Source organism: Pleuronectes platessa, chromosome 15 (assembly GCF_947347685.1).
Source record: "Pleuronectes platessa chromosome 15, fPlePla1.1, whole genome shotgun sequence".
In the NCBI taxonomy this organism is placed as follows: domain Eukaryota; kingdom Metazoa; phylum Chordata; class Actinopteri; order Pleuronectiformes; family Pleuronectidae; genus Pleuronectes; species Pleuronectes platessa.
Genome location: NC_070640.1, coordinates 24,213,583 through 24,234,923, shown reverse-complemented (window position 1 = coordinate 24,234,923; position 21,341 = coordinate 24,213,583). Strand labels below are relative to the sequence as shown.

The window sequence follows — 21,341 nt, the reverse complement described above, 5'->3', positions numbered from 1 at the left end:
AGCAAGACATTAAGACATTAAGAAGTGGAGCGGAGGAGAGAAGCATGAGATAATAAAAAATATATGAAATTTAATATATTTTGGGGGATTTAGTTTGAGGGGGCACAACATTTATTTGAGGGGGCCAGGCCCCCTCTTGCCCCTGCCTAGACCCGGCCCTGGTGTGTGTTGATGTGAGATGGATTCATTGTTTGTTTTTGATTTTTGCTGCAGTATCGAAATTGGTATCAAGAATCGTGTAAATCACTAGGTGTAACAAATTAGAATATGGCGGGCTGTCAGTCTAGATAATTCAGTGGGAAACACTGAAAACACTATTTCTAATTTACTATTGTTCATATTGCACTTCAATTTAACAAGTTAATATTAAATATTTGAATGTAAATGTTTATTTAAGCATTGAATACCTGGAATATTGTTAATAAGAAAGCAAAGTTTTATCTGTCTCCCTTTTGATAATCCGAAAATGTATTTATTGCCCCTTTATTTATAATATAAATTTGAATTGGTAAAAGCCTGTTTATGCACAATTTGAAGGGTTTCCCAAGTAAACATACTTTTGGGTCAAAGGTGACAAGTCAAACGTGTAAAGAACCACATATCTAAAACAAAAGGATCAAAGGTTCAAAACCTGAGCACAGCCTCATTACAGAGGATTTTCAGAGGTTACATTTGAAACAGGAAGTCAGTCACCTTTGTCATTCTTTCAAAGACGTTTGACAAACCTGTCTGTTTGTTTAAGTGTCTCACCATATGTATCATATGTATTGATCCCTGACTTTTTTTTACAATCCACATATTGAGATGCATGTACGGATAGGTATGGAAGCCCATTTCCGCCACTGTGATGAAGAAAATAAAAATCTGTATCTCATAATTATGACTTAGCATCTCATTATTATGAGATAGTATCTAATGAGATACTAAGTCATAATTATGAGATACAGATTTTTATTTTCTTCCTTACAGTGTCGGAAATGGGCTTCCATAGATAGCAACGAGGTTGCAACAAAACCTTCAGAATTAAGACAAGTTGTAATAAACTGGAATTATAATTCAGAACAAAAAGTATAATGGTTTTCTAATTAAACTATTTCAAAACTGCACTTGAATTGGACCACCAGTATTTGTGTGTAAATTATTACCTCTTTCATCCCACATAGTACAGACTGAGCATCTTTTAAACAGTGTGATTGTTTTCCTCTAGTTTCTTGCTCTCCTCAGATGTCCCCAACTCCTTCTCACCAGTTTTCCAGCTTCCTTGCCTGTGGTGAATACAGAACAGCAAGTGTTATTTACTCCTGGTATAGAATGACTTTCTAACCCTGCTGCAGACAACACAGTCAGTCAGCCAACAGCACTCCGCAGACTCGTCTGGTCAATATACACATGTCATGCTCCCACTCTCTGCTCTGGACTTGCATCTGCTTCTGTTGATTCTCTCTCTGCTTTGTGCTGTGAAATCCTCCCACCTGGTATTACATCGACAGCTGCTTATCACGTCTCTGACGTGTGTCATCGAAGCTGAAATGTAAAATGCAAATGTGCACACTACTGCGTACTCCCGTGTTTTTTATACCTTGAATTCTTCAGGTAGAGCCAGTAGATTAATCCAACTACTGCAGCAGCTATGAGGAGCCCTGCAACAATACCCACTATGACCATTGACTGGTCGTCTGAATCCTCCTGAGCGCCTGAAAACAGAAAGCAACACTCCACTTAATATGCAGGAGCAACACACACAATTACACAGTGTTCAAACAGAGAACCATAATCTTGAGATGCTCCGTACAAATATTTGACCACCTCTGCACTATATATACTCCGGCAACACCCTCATTGGTTGATTCTTAATCACACAACGCTTTCTTTCTTTGTCTTGTGCTTACAGTACAGCAGTGTGTTGTCTTATCACTATAGTAACATTAAAACCATCACTTTAAAACAACCGGTGTAGCTTGTTAATATTCCAGGGAAATAAGATCATCAGCAGCTCACAGTAAAAAGTTGGATAGTTTGGAGGAGACGCTGTCTTGTGCATGTTCCTTTAAAAGAGCAGCATTATATCAGTTTGTCAGGGAGACACAGGGAGAGAAAATGCATGACTGTGAGAAAGTCATGCTAACTTTACATTCTGCTCCATCATCTTTGTGCACTTTGTAATCACACATATCATTCTACTGAATGTTTCTGTGCAGCTCAACATCCCTCAAATCACCCTGAGCACCTTGTCTTCATGTGTATGTGTGGAATACTGCATATATATTTCAGCACATTACACATTTTGAGTAAATGCTCTCTGATCACATTCGCTCAGAAACATTTAGGTTTTTACAAGAAAACCTGAGGAAAGAAATCTGATCATATCATGAGTCTTAACTAGCTGCCCGCTGAATGATGTGCAACAAGTGATGTACGTTATCAGCCGCTACAAGGGCTTTAATGAAACCTGAGAGCTTATTGAGTGCATCCGGCCTTTTGTTGTATACTATACCTAAATTATTTAATAAATAAGTGTCCACTGACAAACCATCCAGGCTACAGTCTTTTCCCCGTCTGATTCCTTTTTAAACTTGAACTCAATAACTTCTCAAAGCATACCGCTGGGCTTCTTCTTCTTATGCTTGTTATTTTCTCGTGCACATTGTTTCATGGTGTTAGGGATTAGACCCCTTACTATAGCTGAGAATAGCTACAGGTCATGTGGGGATCCTGTCCTGCCTCTTGTCTTGGGCCTGACACTTACTGAAGATGCTTCTCATACCCACACACCTCACCACCTCACTAAATATTATCATACATTGTCAATTGATTCAATGTACTTTGAATAACTTGTAGTCCCACATCCACAGTTAATGAGTAGTTCAGATGGCGGCAGTAACTGTGGCACATACATAGGTCTGACAACTGTGTTTTCATCTTTTAGCAAAACCATCTGCAGTGGGTAAATAATAATCAAACACTCTAATTTGTCTAATCAGCCTCTGAGATTTCCTCTGCATGAGTGAGTCCGCTTGAAGACACATAATGAAGATATGAGATAAGTTGATGGTGCCTGATAAGACACAGTCTTGTCTGCATGTGGGGTGATGGATATGGGTCAGTAAATGCAAGAGCAGAGAGTGATAGTGTTTATTGTCAGATTATGTGCTAACATTACCAAAATTAAATAAAGATATTGGAAAAGGAAAAAAAATCCTTACCTTTTTCCTCCCTGTCCTCTTTAAAAACTGAAATCAAACATAAATAAATTAGAACTCAAAAATAAAAGACAAACAAAACATACATCTTCTGTTTGTCAGACTGGATTCTGCACTGATTCTGCCAGATACAGCCTGACAAGATGAAATCAAACAGTAATACAGTTACTAAAACCAAGAATTTACTTTGCTCGTCAATGGTATGCCAAGTATACATTGGCTCTGAGACTGCAGCTGAAAAAAAAGCGAGACATGTTTATAACCCCAACAAATAGTAAATCAGCCAAACAAGGAAGTAGGGAAGGAGGAGGGAGACAAAAGAAGGGTTATCACAGACAGAAAGAAAGAATGAGAAGGAACAGCAATGGCACAGCATGTATGCCTGAAATGAAATGATATCACACTGGCATTCAGTGTTAGCTTAGTGTTTGACAGCTATGGCCTTTCATTACATGCTCTTTTTGCTTATGTTTCTTTTCCCCATCCCAGTCTCTATAGTAGGTAAAGTGTAAGGATTTAGTGTAATTGGTTTCCCTGCACACATTTAAATAAAAGTTCAACATAAGCACATTCTGCAGTGGTTTGATTCAGCCACATTTCACCTGAACCGATGACACTGTTGGAGTGTAGTCATCCTTTATTTATTAGATCATTTTATTTTGTATTCTAACAATAAAGGAAAGAAAACCAGCATCACAAGTCTTCAAACATCTGCAGTGAGTAACTTCCTTCATGGGAGTAAAGCTGCATAAATCAGTTCTTTAGCTGTTCTGTCACCATCATCAACATCGACATCATCATCATCATCAGACCAACTGTTCTTCGCTCCACAAAGTGATTGGACAAAAAGTGTGAACTCATAGCTGATTGTTTTCACCACTATAAGATTAACTGAGTTTTAAACAATTCTAGTTTAGTCAATGTCAATAACGCCTCATAGTTAATATATTTAATATCTGGTCTATTCATTATTCCAAATAATTTCTGTTATTTTCCTCTGTATATTTTGCAAAAATGTCATCCCTCCTTGCAGCTAAAATTGTAATGTTTCTTTTAAAATTTCTTAACCATTAATCTCTTTTCAATGACTAAACGCCTAAAACGTTCTAACTCTTATTACCTTTGCTATACCCTGTTAATTTAAATAGGTAAAATAACTGATTATCAGTGTGTCACTCTTTAAAGTTTTATCTTATCTCCTCAGATGACCCTGAAAGTGACTGTTTGGTGTTTTCTCTCTTTAATTGTTCTAAAATGTAATGTCTCTTTTTTGTAGAATCAGAAGTGAAGTGTTACAATGAGTTGTCACTATTAAAACAAGGCTCAACTAATTAAGCTGGGTTAGGGGGTTAGGGTTATCTGAAATATGCTCTTACAATCCCTAATTTATCCCTGCTGCCATTTGCCTTTTAAATTACTCATTGTGATTTTTATATTTTTATATTGTTTTCATTTGCACTGTATTTATTAATTGTCTGTTTTTGTCTTGCACTTGCGGTAAAACAAATTACCCCTTCGGGATAATAAATATTTCTTGACTTGATTAGACTACATTTCCCACAAATAGGAAAATATAACCAGCCGACCACCTTGCAGACAAGAATTATCTTACCAGAGGAAACATTGATGGTCATGATGTCATCTCCCAGCCTATTTCTGACACTGCAGCTGACAGTCAGGTTCACCTTTGGGACCACAGTGATTTTATGGGTGGCCTTGCCATTGATATAGGAGCTCTCCTCCTGGAGCAGCAAGAAAAAGACATTAATGGAAATACAAGATGATTATTATTATTATATAAATGTTTTCTAGAGATAGAAAGACACTTTCCCCAACTAATCTAGACATATTAACAAATATAAACACACAGACACACATTTGCCACCAACACTTACCTTAGTGTTATTGACGCTCCATTGGAACCTGGGTTCTGGTACTCCCTCAGCCTCGCAGGTCAGAACTTTGTGTTCGGCATCACCAGCCCGGTGTTTGGTCAGACTGGTGATCACAGGCTTCCCTGATGTAAACACATTATTTACTTATGAAGTAACATTTTATCACACACAAATATTAATGTGATGTATCTAGGTTTGCAGAATGTTAGTGGCTCCAGAAAAACAGGTGTATTCAGGAGCGCAGACACCCAGTTGATTTTGACTATTTAATGCACTTTGTCAGGTCAACTTATTATAAAATGTTATGTGGTTTAATTTTGATTTATAAATGTTTAATAATACAAGTATTATAACTAGGGCTCTGAAATGATTAAAAATTTTAATCAAATTAATCACAAGTTTCTATGGATTAATCATGATTAATCACATTACCGATTTTCTGGGTATATTTTTGTGAAAACAAAAATGTTATGACAAAAGAAGGATATATACATTTAACATGTTTTCTTTTTATATTCATAAATAAACAAAACAATGGTGCTGCAACTCAGCAGTTCTTTAGCAGTTGTCTTTGCTATTCCATATGGTACATTAATATAATTGTCATCCTAAACAGAATTCGGGCTTCTTAGCCATTGTATGGTTGAATAAACCTTTTTTCTTTTCTTTTTAAATCAAACAGAAATTATTTGAGCTTCTTAGCCATTCTTTTTATAGGATGGTTGACATTTTTTATATTTTTTGTCAAACAACCATTAACCACACCATGACACAATCTAATGCCTCTAAAGGTCCTCTTAGCTAGTCGTTCTTTAGCCAGTTGGTGAGGCAAACTATGTTGTACACATTCTATGACAGTAAAGCTGACCGCTTCTTTTGCCCAATGTGTCCTGAGAGTGAGTCTGGTATGGCGCATTCCACCTGAACGCCCCTCGCCGACCAACACATGCTTCGCGTTGCGGTGGTACTTTAGGCGGGTATTACTACTGTGAAACGATAACGTCTTCCCACAGAGTGTGCATGTCACCTTGGTTTTATTGAATGTTCGATCTTTGTTTTTTGGAACACAATCTTCCCATCCAGAAGGTTCTCAGGTTCATCAGAATTATCCATGTTGTAAGTTTGTTTGAATAGCAGCTAACGGCATTAGAGCGGCAACTAGTGCAGAGTGGATGGAATTGTGGGTATATATAAAAAAACGAATTAATCCTGTAATTTAATCATAACGCGTTAACGCGTTATTTTTCACAGCTCTAATTATAACGTCTTTGTAAAAGAGAAGATTGTGCTGTTAAATATAGTAGCAAGATATTTACTATTACAGCCAAACGAGGAGAAGGAGAGAGACAAAATTACAGACACCCACCTTCAACGACCAGCTCGAAGCTCTGACGGCGCATGAGGCCGTTCATTGACACCTTACATATGTACTCTCCTGCGTCAGCATAGCTCAACTTGCTAAACTCCGGCTCTTCCACTGCCTTTCCATTCTGAAAACCAGACACAATGTCAGCAATGGAGATACAACGGCAACACACAAATTGGCTTTGACAAGGACATCCTATAAATCCATGTATGCCAGATGTCAGACTCATTTATCCATCTCTTTTCTATGGCCACTTTTCAGAGGAGGAAGAATATTCATTTCAGAAATAATTGTGGAGAGACAGCAACTACTGCTGCTGAAATCTACATATCAAAATGACGAAGACACTCTTCTAATCTAATGCCTGGTGTTACTGTATCTGCAGTGTATACTACTTTACTGCTACAATGATCCAGGCACTTTCCTTAAGTTTTGTATTAAATGTTATTCATTACATTTACCCCATATATTATCCAGATTACTAGGATTCCTACCTTTGTTTATAAAAATCCATCATCTAGTCTATAAATGTAGAATATGTAGTATAAGTTAAGCTAGCTGTCAGACACACACGAAATGAAAGGTTTGACACAACCATTAAGCTCCACAGGACTGGAAGGAAAAACAAATGATCAATGACTACTATTCACAGCACTGAGTTTCTGCTGTCAGGTTTTATTACTGGCTGAGTGTTCGACGAGACAGTTTAACAAACAAGCTGTTCCTTCAACTCTTTAATTTCCTATGTTTCACGGCAGACTGTTTCACAAAAAAACAAACCCAACACCCTTTACCTTTGTCCAAGACACCTCGGTAGCCCCTGAGGTGTTCTTCTCCAACTTCACAGACAAGGCGTCCCCTAGTCTCTTGTCAACCTTCCCAGTTGGACTCAGACTCAGGTCAAGGACTGAGAAAATAAGAGAGAAAAAGTATTATGACAACAAGGTTGTTTTTCCTCCACCAGCCAGTTCAGTGGCAAAATGTTCTCAGATTTGACAACATTTATTCAGTCTTAATGAATGACGTTTGAGTACATTCTTATTAGAAATAGTCTTCAAGGCTTAAGGTGACAACTTGAATAACAGTTTTGTACATTTTTCTTTGAAGCTCATTTTCCGTTCCTAAGTGCCACAGATGAATTCTTCTCCTCATGGAGGTAGGAAGCTAATTACCAATGTACACAGGATCAGATCTGCAGAAAACTGCAGGATGATGGAGCAGGCTGCTAAAATGTTATTTCTCATGTGAATTGTAAAGGGCAAAAGAACATATGATACAAATAATAACTTGTGTCCAAATCTGCAAACTATAACCCTAGTGAATGAACTTCAATTTCATTAGCTTTACTGCTTATTGTAAAATTAAGTTATTATCTGTTCCATAGAGGCTCCTCCAAATGTCAATGAGGACTCCTCCTACAATAAGTGTTAATTTTAGGCTTTCTAAACAAAATCTCCAGCATCACACACTACTACTACACTATTCATAAACTTTTAGTTCTGTGATCCAAAGATTCTCTCTCTGATTTGATTAATAAAATGAGGCCCTCAGTGTCTGCCTGTGAGATTTCTGACAGAAGGTAGTAGGGATGCACCAATTTATCGGCCGAACATCGGTAGCGGCCGATATTCGCCTCGTTTACTGATATCGGCTTATCGTAACAAACTTGACTTTCACCGATATCATTGGCCGATGTTCATATTTGTGGTAAAACCGCTGGGCACGTGCCGCGGCTGGGGGAGCAGTCCCTCCGTCGCCCTCCTCTCCGCGCCGCCGGAGGCTCAGTGTGCGGCACCGGGAGGTCCTCATCCGGTGGCACCTCACGGCGTCACTGGTGGGGGGGCTTTCTTTCTCTTGTACCGTGGGGCGGTGTCCATCGCCGGCGCGGAAGGCGGGCCGTTGGAGGGGACCGGGTACGCGGTCAGCGGCGGCCACTCTGGACGCGTGTCGGGCCCTTCTCGCGGATCACCTCAGCTATGGCGACCACTGGGGGAACCCTCCGGCTGGCGCCTAGCAGCTGACTGAGAACTGGTGCGGACCAGGGGAATCCGACTGTTTAATTAAAACAAGCATCGCGAAGGGCCACGGTGGGTGTTGACGCGATGTGATTTCTGCCCGACACTCAAAACAGGTAAAACTGAGGAGGGCTTGTTAAGTTATCTTGACTCACGCAGTGTAACTTGGTGTAAAAAGTATGAGCGTAGCGTCTGTTTAAGTACTTTATTCTCATGTGCATCAGCTCTATTCATCCGTCTCATGCACAGGTAACAAGGGAATTGACAACATACGTCATACACACAGAAGCCGTAACACATCTAATAAACGGGCAATACTGCTACCGTAAATCAATGAGAAGAGCGTTCTCTATAATGATACTTTAACAGGGCTGTTTTAGACAGGGTAAAAAGGTGCTGTTTTAAATTACCCTTGTGGTATTTTGACCAAAATATGTTACAGACATTTCATTAAGATCCCAAGGAACCATTTCAACTTGCGGTAAAATGGGCATAATATGTCTCTGTTAAATAAAGTTTAGTTAAATCAAAGATTGTTTCATAAATCTGATTCAATCTGTGCTCATTAAAAGATAAGAGTGATGAAGGGCTGACATTTTTTTAAATAGTGCTTTCTAAATAATGATTTAATTATTTTTCTGACACAAAAGGGTGAATGAATAACAACAAAAAGAAAATAAACAAATATCGGTATCGGCTATCGGCCAGATTGTTATTTTAAATATCGGTATCGGTATCGGCCAAGAATTTCCATATCGGTGCATCCCTAGAAGATAGCATCTCATCATTGACTGTATGTACCTGGAATGACTGTTAAACAGCACAAAAAGCTTTTTATAGCATTTATGAATTACAAATCAATTTCTCCAATAACCATAAAGCAGCAATACATTGGTGCCATTCTTTTTGTTATAATAGAAAATGCCAAAATAAATAGAGTAAACTTAAGAAGCTACTTCAAAGTCAGCAGTAACTTATTAACAACAACTTATTGTAACACCCCCTGTTGTTCAATTCAATTCAATTTAATTTGTAGTGCCAAATCATAACATACATAATCTCAAGGAACTTTACAAATTAAGGTCAAAAATCGAGAAACCCAACAGTTCCCACAATTATATTCCATTACATTCCATTTCATTTAGCTGACGCTTTTTAAGTACTATTTCTTCAAGAAAGCCAAACTACAAAGTGCTATGAGTAAGTGCCAACATTAAGGTTTACACCCGATATAGCGATCATGGACACAGTGATCAACCATTTACACGGATCAAAAGGCTTGGGACCGAATCGTTAATTTGGCAAAGGCTGTATAATGCATTAGTCCGCCTACAGTGTTAATTTCGGGTCGATATTGATAAATATGGGCAATTTTTTCCCAATTTGGCACCAATTTCAAGAAAACTGCATGGAAATGCACGTTAAAAACACATTACTAGACAATAAGAAAATAAATCACATCATACAAAGAGGTGGTGAATGTTTTACTGCTAGTGATCAGAGGATATTTATGTAAGTGCTAACCAGTTAGCCAGAGAACCTGCAGCTACTTTCATTTTCAACGTGAAAACATTCCCTCGAGACACAAACCATCACAAAAGTATGTTTAACTATGTCTAATTTAGAGAGTTATTGTTTTTTCTTTCCTCAGTCACAAACTAAATTTAAAAGATGGGACAGGGTTCCCACGCTTGCCTTGAAAAACAATTCCATGCTACCTCCTGATTTTCCAGGTACCATATTAAGTAATGATCTATAGGCCCCTGAACCTTTCCGCGCCCCCCTCCCCTCACAAACACCACCCCCTAGGACACCTGACTACTAACTTGATTTAAAAGATGTGCCAGTCAAGTCTACATTGTAAATGCTTAGAGATTATGTCTTATTGATATATCAATGCATGAAATAATGCAACAATCTGTAGATGAACAACAATTTATTGAACGGGAACTTTGAGACACATGAGCACTGGGATTGATATTTGTTCTCTCTTCCACTCCTCTCCTATCTTATCCTGTCCTCTTCTCTCCACACCTCCCCTCTCGTATCCGCTCCTGTCTTCTCTTCCTACTCTTCTCAACTCCTCTCCACTCTTCTCCCTTTTCCTCTGTCATCCTCTACTCTTGTATCCTCCTCTTTCATCTTCTCCCCTCTTCTCTTCCTCATCCTGAATCTACAGCGTATCATTGTCACTCACTCCTGTAATGCATCACACATTTGAGATTATGAGTCTTACGTAGAAGAGGTAATATGCCTACCCTTACTCTGTAAAAGCTTTTGTAAATCAAACTAATGAACCTAAAAGGAAAAACATAAGGCTGGTTCCCCTGTGGTTCCTCAGTACAGCAACCTAAAAAAACGTCTCACCCCAAATGTTCCTATTTAGTAGTATCATTTTTTTAAAGAAAAAACGAAAAATCACAAAATAGCTAAAAGTAGATATAAGAATGAATGTTACAAAATTTATCAAGACTAGACTGGTCATGTCAACTAGCATAGAAGTAATGTCACAGCCTAATGTGAAAATGTATTGGTAGTTAGCTAGCAACGCAAGCTAGCCAACACTAGCTAGTTAGTTAGCAAGCTGAATGTTGGCTAGCAAGATTGCACTGCATGTGCTTGCTAACCATCATTAATGAATCCAAATTCAAAACAAACTCCCCTAAATGTGGTGAATAACACGGTTTTAGGAAAAGTCAGTGAGTGAAATACATATGGGGATCGAACATAGTTCTAGTATTTTAAAAGCAAGGTAAAAATTACGTCAACAATTCTAGTGTAAGCTGAAGCTAGCAAGTTGCAGCTTGCTAGCTAGCAAGATTGCACAGGTTACTAACTAACGTTGATAAACCCAGGTTTATCACACAGTTGAAACACAGCTTCTTACATTTGAGGATAAACTTGCATAAGAAGTTTCACTGTAGATGTCAAGGCTCCCGTGTTGGCTGGGAAATGCATGTATTTGACCCTTCTATTGAGATCGCGAGTAATGTTTCTCGGTTATTATTCCCGAAGTCCACCAATCCGAAACTATACTTTTAAAGTCCATATCACCAGGTTGCCTCATCAAATTCCAACATCCAATACACCAGATAGGATGCCAAGAGCATGTTCTACAACATGGGATCATCCATTTCTATCTACAGTAAGAGCTGTTCACATGTAAAGGGTTTTTATAAACTTATCTTAATTCTGTGTTCAATAGTTTCATTTTATTACTATTTTACACATCATCCAATACAATTTTCCAGGATAACTGTTTCAATTTCCATGTAAGTGTTCACTTTTGCTCAGTTTCCATGACTTTTCCAAACCTGGAAAATGAAAAAATAAATTCCATGTTTTCCATGGTTTCCAGGTACCGTGGGAACCCTGTGGGAGCTGAAAAAACTATTCTTTCTTTAAGATATGTGAAACATACTGAAACTGCAACATGGGACATTGAGGAGGGAAAATGCGTCAAGCTTGTTCTGTTTGACCATCATAGAGCCCATTTGTTCTGAAGACTCAGAAACATGCACCTGGGAACCAAGGAGAAATTACTTAAGGGTGTGCTGGGAAACAGCTTAGCAGTTGGAAGAAATGAATTACTGCCCAAAAACCTTGTCACTTTTGCTCACTCGATGTGAAATTTCTTATTAGTTCTCCATTTCCCTGCCTGGCACTCAATGCATTGCCACCCTGCAAGGCTGGGCTATCAAAGTATCAAGTTGGTTGCCATTACTCTGCTTGCATTACTTTATTTACAGTGAATGGAAATTTCTTGTAATAAATTTCAATCAAGTTGGAAAGAACATAGGCGAGTTTTAGAGAAGTAGCCATTTGTTGGCTCAAGCGAAAGCCAGGACAGCGGTTAGAGGTTTTTAACTGGAATACAGCAGTGTTGTGGGACAGTATGCTAAGTCACTTGCATATGTCACGAGTACTCACAGCCAACAACGATGCTTTGGGAAGCCTCCAATTTCTCATTGTCAGTCAGGGTGCATTTGTATTCCCCTGTAGCCTCTCTGTTGATGGCAGCCAAGGAGTAGTTGTCCGAATTTTCCACCTGTATTTTCTTGCCCTGGTTGAGAGATAAGAGAATGGGGAGCATGGAGAAGAGAGAGGTAACATTAGCTTCTGTCATTTCTAATAGAATATCAGGAAATTATAAAAAAAAAGCAAGATAGAAGCAGGGATGAAGACAGGAGCCATTTCTTAGAGAAAGAACGAAATATAGAGGTCCAATTAATGACTTGAAATATTGTTTTTAGCAATAACTGAAAGTCTCAGCTCTTGAATTTTCAACATCATCATTAAGTTTAAGTTTTCAAGCCAACTTCAAAGGAAGATAATATTTGTGGTGATGCATGGTAACAATGTGGGGTTAAGAAATGCTGAGTACTCATCTGAAGTTTGAACTGACCTTGATGTGGAAGAAGAAGGAGCTGGGTGGAGGGTTGCCATCAGCGTGACACTTCAGCGTCACATTATCTCCTTCTACAATGGGCCGCTTGGACATAACCAGGAGGCTAACTTTCTCTGATGGATCTGAGAGGTTAAGTGATCAATTGAGGGGAAAAAGGAAGATGAAAAAAAGCAGCATGAGTCAATCACAGGCACTTTCTAGTGACAAACATGTCATCTTCACACCAGTTCAATTCAACTATCCAGCAGTGTTTACTTTATGTTAATTTATTTATCTGTAACGATCAAATAATCTTTCATCATGAGCCATGTGTGTAGACTGTCCCGCTTACAAGCTCAACTCACACACATACACAGGGCTCAGTTATACTAATTACACATGTTGTTTTGTGTATTCAGCACCTACAAGTGATTTTAATTAGGAATGGGCATAATTAATCGACGATCGATTAATTGATCATTAAGAATTTCCTCGATGAAATAATTTTTTCATCGAGGAATTCGTTTGTTTGAAAAAAAAGCCACAGTCCTACTCAGTTACCTGCGACTGGCTGCGAGTTACCGTGTAGTTCCATTTCCAAAGTAAACATGAAGAGGTCACGGCGAAGTGTTGCGTGGGACCATTTTGAGTTAAAAAATGACTTGGTTCACTGCCAACACTGCAAAGCTATCCCAGAGGCTGGGGGAGACGAGGAGCCTGCGTTGTCTGACACGGACGAGGGGAGCGCAAACACCGGAGCCGCGGCCAGGCTAGCCAAGTTAGCACGGAGCTACCTGTGTATCACGGCGACATCAGTCCCCTCAGAGCGAGTTTTTCGGCGGCTGGACTGACGGTCACTAGGCTGCGTTCGCCTCTGACCCCAGAGCATGTTAACATGCTCATCTTTCTCAACACAAATCCGTAGGCTGGTGCTGAAGTTGTATGTGAGTTACTGGTTATTTTTATGAAGCTTTCTCGACTCGGTACCTTGTTTGATAGTTTTGAGTTACATTTGGCAAAACCTGTCAGACCTAAGTATTATATATTTGTAGTTGTTGTTTAACATTGTTTTTTTTATATTATTATTATTTTATTTTGGAGGAAAAAAAAACCGAGGGTCAGTTGTGTTTAGTAGCACCGGCTTCTAGCTGTCGGCTCCGCTGCTTAAGATTACGGCAGCGCATATTTTGTTCATCTTGTAATAAAGATCTCGATGAGGAAACACGCTTTTTTTCCCACTGCATTTTAATGAAGCTTATAAATAGTGAATTTTTTAACTTGAAAATATTAATGATTAATCGAAATTTCGTCGTTAACTCTCCCGACGATCGACGAAGACAATTTAATCGAACGCCCATCCCTAATTTTAATCCTAAATAAATGATTATTAAGCATCACTCAATCAAACAATTAAGCCACTAGCCAAATTAACCAACACATGAGATGCTTCCTGTTATGGACTGCATTTTATTTCACTCACAGTGAATGGGAATAGGTTCCAGGACCGTCTCCTGATTGGTCTTCTCATGTGTGGACATGCAGGCAAACACTGCGCCAACATCCTGCTTGGTGGCCACATACCGAAGAATGGAGGAGGTGGTGGAAAGGCCTGTGGCTGGATCCAGCTTCGTGTTCGGGGTGATCACAGTGACTGTACAGGCAGAGACAGGGTGATGACGAACATGCACAGACTTCTGAGTTTAAGTGTCATTTTCTTCCTTTTATGACAATGTTTCTGTCATAAAATTCTGTAGATCTGAGTTGATCACAAAGACTTCGAGCAATTAAAGTAGCATATTCAAATCTTTGATGAAACGCTGTCTTCCCAAATAAATTCGGTCTTGTTTCCTGTTGTCTTCTGCCTATTACTGCTCTCTGTTATTAGCAATGGTCTCATTGGGAGCTGTGGTCCCTGACAGTCTCGGCTCCTCCTCTCAGTTGTCTGCAGTTACTGCTGCTAGATCCATATCTATCTGCAGCACTTGGCTTTTTCTGGAATGTAACTTCCTTTTACAAAAATTTGGTTGATAATGTCAATCATCACCCAGAATTGGCAAGACACAGACCCAACAAGCACCGAAAGTTTATTGTGTCTTGTAAAAATGTAAATGGTTTTGTATTTATATAGCGCTTTTCTAGTCTTGATGACCACTCAAAGCGCTTTACAGTACAGTTTTACATTCACACATTCACAAACACATTCATACTGTGCATCTATTCGCAGCACTTTGTTATGGGGGGCAATTCAGGGTTCAGCATCTTGCCCAAGGACACTTCGGCATGCAGATGGGTCAGACTGGGGATTGAACTGCCGACCTTCAGGTTGGAGGACAACCACTCTACCCCTCAGCCACAGCCGCCCATCTTCACCCAGATTTGGCAAGACACAGACCCAACAAGCACCGAAAGTTTTTTGTGTCTTGTAAAAATGTGGTGGATGGAGTGGCAGGTAGGGTCAGAGCTACAGATTTATTTAATTAACTTTATCTGTATTGCGCCAAATCATAAAATACATTATCTCAAGGCACTTAAGATGTAACTGTCAAGAGAAACCCAACAGTTCCCACAATGAGCAAGCCCTTGACTGTGACTGTGGAGAGAGAAAACTCTCATTTATTTCGGATGGCAAAGTCAGAATTGTGCTGTAAAGGGGTGGGTTGACCAGGGGGAGAGAGAGGGATGCAGCTGTAAAAGCAGGAGAGCTGCTCGTGGTCTGGCTATAGCTAGCAGCTGCTGGCATCGCTTATCAAATGCAAATTGTTAAGGGGGTTGGGGTCGATGTCAGCATTTAATTTTACAAAGTGTTGACATGTCTCTCCTCTGCTCGGTTCTGTGTGTGTGTTTCACCCCTTCCCACACACAGAGAGCACAGACAAACTACACTATGACAAGAAAATGCAATAGAGAGGCTTAATCTTTGGTATGTTTCTAGACAATGGTAGAGAACACACTGCGGTTTAAACCTTTTTATTTCCTTCTTCTGTTGGATTTTCCAGTGTTGTCATGACAACTTTGTTCTTAATTTTGTTCAGTAAATCATTGAAACTCAAGTCTTGAGTCAGTTAGTCTACTTTGCTGTCAGGGGAAATATACATTTGCTGTCTCCTGAAATAACTTTCTTAGCAAGATAATACCTCCCTCTGTATATTGCATGAGGCAATGTTATTTTTTGTTTCTAATATATATATATTTTATCTTATGTTTTGAACATTATCAGTACATGTTAACAGTACTGTGATAATAAGGATATCCTTGATAATTTTGAGACTTGAAAAATGTTCACACTGTTCCAGGTCGACTTGGATAACATGTAAACAACAGTAAATAACAGATTTCCATTTTCTATTGTTTAAGCTATTATCTTGTTTAATAGACAACACTTACTCTTCTGTGACTGCACATAAACACTCGTTTCCCAGAGGAATCTCCGTATGAGAGAATCCTGTCTATGTGAATGTTGGTTAGTTTCTCTGTGTGTCAGCAAGTTATGTTACCTTTCCCATCAGCTTCTAATGGCTGTCCATTCTTTCTCCATGTAATCTTAGCTGCAGGGTTCGCATCTGTCGCAACACATGTTCCCACCTGAGTAAACATAAAAAGGGAAGTAAACGTTAAATGTAAAGGCTGTTTTGTCCATTAATTGAAAATGCTAAGAGGCCAATGCAAGAGGATGTGATGATGTTTGTTATTTTTTAAATAAATTATATAAAAAAATTAAATATTTATATGATTATATTCTTATTCTTTATTATGGACAACAAGATATCAATATAACATTATCCTTGGTTTCAGTGTGGACACAATTTCCCCCTGATAAAAATAATAATGGAAAAAAATTGGATAATAATATAAGCACACACCGGCTTCATTGTAAAACCAATGTCAGATAACTTTTATTTGTGTCCAAAGGGATGTATTATGTAATGCCAACTTTTCCAGGAGAAGAGTAGAATGTTGGGTATTTGCCAGTAAAAAGGCAAACAACTATCTCAATCAGGAATGAATTACTTTGTGTGTTCAGTAGCACAGTTTCGCCCTGTCTCGTTCCTGTATTTTCAGGATTGAAGGTCAGCAAAGGTAGCAGAGATATGCTGTGTGTGAACCAGATAGGGAGTGAGTCACAAGAACATTCCTTCTCTGATAAAGCCTGGTTTCATATCCTTTACTACAGCCTGCATCTCTCAATAAACTTGACTTATTTCAAGAGCAGAATGGTCCTACAGTAAAACCACAAACATGTATTAAGGGGTATTTATTCATGTAATATAGTTAGTTTATGAGCACAGATGGATTTATATTTAAACACTCCTCAATATAGGTATTAAAGCAGCGACATCAGGCCAAGGGACCATACACAGCCCACATGACAATTCATAAATACAAAAACAACAGGTCCGTTCATGGTCAAGGTGAACCTTAATGTAACAAACTTGAGGTGTTGTGTGTCATGGTCACTGTCAATAAAAGAAAGTAGCAGTGGAATGTTGTGCTTTGAATAAACAAACAAATAAGATTTGCATTATTTTTTTGGTGAAGTAACAAACAAGTCAATGTGTCTAATTTGTGCATCGCTACATAGCATTATTACATCTGTACCCATACGCAAATGCAAGCCAATGAAAATGAGACAGGTCAAGCTTAGTACATACTCCACTTTAGTATCATTTGGAATTCCACTTGAGCCTCAAGCAGTCCTGCCCTCCACTACCCTCTGTGTAAGTTATAAAACTAAAATCCCTCTCCTCCAATCACTCTTTCTCTCTCACTCTTATTCCCTACAACTCTGCCTGTCTGTCTCTCCTCACAACAAAATGCGCAAAGCTGTTCAGTAGCACCTTAACTGGTGGGAATACCAATCACTTGATTCATACTAAATGTGTTTATACTGCATGCAGTGGAAAAATGCACATTGGAGCCCACAGCTTTCAAGAGTTGTATGCCTTCGTGCTGGCAAAAGCCAGGAGCCGGAGGCATTAAGTTTTCCAGTTGTCCATCCGTCCGTGAACATGATATCTCAAGAATGCCTTGACGGAATTTCATTAAATTTGGTCCAAATATTCACTTGGACTCAACTTGTGTACCGTTAAACCCCTAATATATATAAATATATATATATATGCATGTATGTATGTACTCAAACTTCAGAGAATAAAAAAACAGCAACATTAGTAGAGACTTCCTGGCCATGGATCAGGTTTTTAGCTATATCAATCAATCAATCAAATCAAATTTTATTTATATAGCCCATATTCACAAATTACAATTCGTCTCATAGGGCTTTAACAGGGTGTGACATCCTCTGTCCTTAACCCTCAGCAAGAGTAAGGAAAAACTACTAAAAACCCTTTTAACAGGGTAAAAATACGTAGAAACCTCAGAGAGAGCCACATGTGAGGGATCCCTCTCCCAGGACGGACAGAAGTGCAATAGATGCCACGTGTAGGAAAACATCATCCAGATTAAAGTCTCTAGCAGCATTTGATGAGGGTAAACATCCCGAAGGACAACCCCAACATGACATGCCAAGCAGTCCCGCTGCAATCACAGTCCATGGTCAGCAACCAGTAGGACCACGATCCTCCATCCAGACCAGACGCCACTCCAGACCTCAGTCACCGTCCACCGCCGCCCACCAGGACCCACCACGAGCCACCACCGCGGTCCTGGTCCACCGCCCGTACCAAATGCCAACGCGACACAGGGTCCGCCAACAGCACCACGATCAGCCCACATGACACAGAATCCTGTGTATATGGATCTCAGTAAGTTTTAATTTTGAAGCAAACACATGTTTTGATTTTTGTGGTGGTTTTTCATGTTAATGTCCACAGTTAAAAGCATTTTAATGGCAACTCAACTAAGCTCAGTCATCTTTCCCAACAGCGTTTCTTTAACTGCAACTCAATCGCAGTACTGGCCCCCACTGGAAAATTATCAGCATAAGCACTGACTTATAACAACTGTGCCATAGAAGGAGGCGTCTGAGTGTCTGTTCAGTAACATGAGAAGTATAAATGATATGAAAGGTCTATTAAGAAAGATTTATATCCACATTAAAGTCACGGTGGCACAGTTAAGCCAGATGAAAACTTTATCCTGTTTGAGAGTCAAATCCTTCATTTGTGAATATGTGTTCACAGCCAGGATGTGTCCTGTTAGTTCTAAGTTTACAACAATCCTTAAAAACTGGTGACAGATTTTTTTCACTGGTAGTGTTAATCTTTCTATGATCAATGTAATTATATCATCAAATAGCAGAGTGAAGTCTTGATCCACCTTTAAGAAAGAAGTTATCAAACTATCACATCAGGATATACTGTCAAACTTCTATTACAGTCATTTTAGCCAGTTTAGGGTAATGAGTTCTAATTATAAAGTCACATTATTATTCTGTGATGCTACTGATGATTGATTTTGTTTGTATTCTGCATACCAGATTTTTTTTATTCACATACCTTTTACATTGAACTAAAGATAGTCCAACTATACTTCAACCTAATGCAACTTCATATACTTATGCTGTTGGCGGCAATTCACCTGCAGCAGCATATTTAGTGACATGTGCATGTACGTTTAGATGCAGGCTGAGACAGTAGGCACTGAGAGGCATAACGAAGTGGCTGGGATAGTAAACAGGAACATCTGTGCCGAGTATGGATTGGAGGTACCCAACGGAGAACAACAGAGCTAAGATCCTGCTGGACTTCAGATTCCAGACTGACAAACAGCTGCTAGCTAACCAACTGAGTGGTGGGAGACAGAAAACATGAACAGAAGAGGGCAGTAGTGATAGAGATATATCCAAGCCGGGCCACATCCTCAATTACAACTGCACATGGTGGATTTTTCCTTAATTAATAAAATAAGCCAGACAAATAGGATTGCCATTTTTATTTCGAAAGTTCTTTAAAGTATTTTAATTACTTTTAAGTAACATAGACTCTTTCTGTTAATACTGGTTTACTGTAATTAACAAACAGTCTATAACAGTGGTCAGTGCTCCCCACACTGATTTGACATTCATGCAGTTTACTATCAAATTTGTCTGTGTCTGAATCAGACCTTGGATATAATTATTCTTAACTAACAGGACACATCGCGAAATGTCATGATCTCTCCTTTCCTCCAGCTGCTCTGCACTGTGCTTTTTATTAAGATCATTACTTTCTCATGTTCTTACATGAGAGGTGCAAGTTTTCTCAGAGGGGTGATTTCACATATTGTGATATGTTACTAGAAATATTTGTTTTATAAAATAGTTTGAATGATGGCCTAGCATCCAGCAACCGACTACCATTTTACACAGCATAATATTCGCAGAAATATGATGTAAAAAATGAACAGACCTAATCATTCCCTGAGCTGATCTACTCAGTTACATACTGCTGTTGATGCATATTGGCTTACACAGCCTGAGTCAACCTAATATAGACTAAGGCAGTTTAGGTCGTGTAGAAATTGCAAGAAATATTTTACTGGGGGATGGACTCACTTTGCCAATTACCTTCCCATTATCAATCATAACCAGGCGCACATGATGACCAGTCATGGCACATAAATACGATATGCACTTTCAAAAGTGTAAAATCTTCGATCATCAATCATCGTAAAATGTTTCTCCTGATGTCCTCCAATGCCTTGGGCTGCTTGAACTTTGTGAACTATACAACAAGTGAGTTTCCTGTGTGCCCCTGCAGCCCTGGACCATAGAGCTAACTCATGCAACACTCTCAGCTGGTTTTCATGTGACATGTGGAGCAAACAGTAATCTCTCAGTTCCTTGACTGGAGAAACCTTCACTTTTAGTTCATAAAATTACAGGACCTCATTCTGTTGATTAAAAAACTGCCTATACACACATTTATGTGCTTCAGTCCAGTTCACTACAATGTAAAGACTGCGGTGAATCTTACAGTTGTTGGTTTGTCCCTCTGAAGTACTTTAGCCTTGTCCAGAATCTGAACGGATGATGGTTTCTCTGGAAACACAGATGCAGAGAATCATGTTTCAGAAATGCACAGATATGACTTCGGAAGAATAAGTTAAATGTACTTAATATTTCTTCCTTTTCTACATTTATGTCGAAAATGTCTGCCCTTATGTATAGAGCTGAGGGGCACAGGGAGAAAAAACAAACTAACATTTCGATGACATTTTTCAGCAGCTGGTGAGTAGATACTGTAGCCCAAGTTAGTGCCTGGCTGCAAATTATTTGGGTTGTTAAATTAAATCTAAAGGATATAATTTCAACCTGTCCCCTTTTAACTAACCTAATATACTCTCTGAGGCCTATTGAGCTATTCTCTTCATGTCCTTTTTCACGGATGAGCTCACAAAGCCCATTAGCAAGTGATACATGGCTCATTTTTGGGAGGGAAATTCGGATTCAGAATCATATATCCTACAGCACAGAATGGAACAAAAGCACAAAAAACAGTGGATAACATTGAGTTTTAATTAAAACTAACCTGGTAGTTA

General features: G+C 39.0%; 1 protein-coding gene across 2 annotated transcripts in view; it reads right to left on the bottom strand.

Moving 5' to 3' along the window:
- alcama (activated leukocyte cell adhesion molecule a) overlaps positions 1-21,341 on the bottom strand; it is a 64,455-nt gene that overhangs the window by 7,457 nt on the left and 35,657 nt on the right. For both annotated transcript variants that reach the window (XM_053441376.1, XM_053441375.1), the window contains exons 4-15: positions 20,777-20,841; positions 16,358-16,445; positions 14,344-14,514; positions 12,882-13,006; positions 12,407-12,539; positions 7,256-7,368; positions 6,462-6,585; positions 5,096-5,217; positions 4,813-4,942; positions 3,204-3,230; positions 1,580-1,694; positions 1,146-1,265 (exon numbers count right to left, since the gene is read on the bottom strand). In XM_053441376.1, coding sequence (XP_053297351.1) covers positions 1,181-1,265; positions 1,580-1,694; positions 3,204-3,230; positions 4,813-4,942; positions 5,096-5,217; positions 6,462-6,585; positions 7,256-7,368; positions 12,407-12,539; positions 12,882-13,006; positions 14,344-14,514; positions 16,358-16,445; positions 20,777-20,841 — 1,298 coding nt within the window. In that variant the 3' untranslated portion in view covers positions 1,146-1,180. The remainder of the gene's footprint in view (positions 1-1,145; positions 1,266-1,579; positions 1,695-3,203; positions 3,231-4,812; positions 4,943-5,095; positions 5,218-6,461; positions 6,586-7,255; positions 7,369-12,406; positions 12,540-12,881; positions 13,007-14,343; positions 14,515-16,357; positions 16,446-20,776; positions 20,842-21,341) is intronic.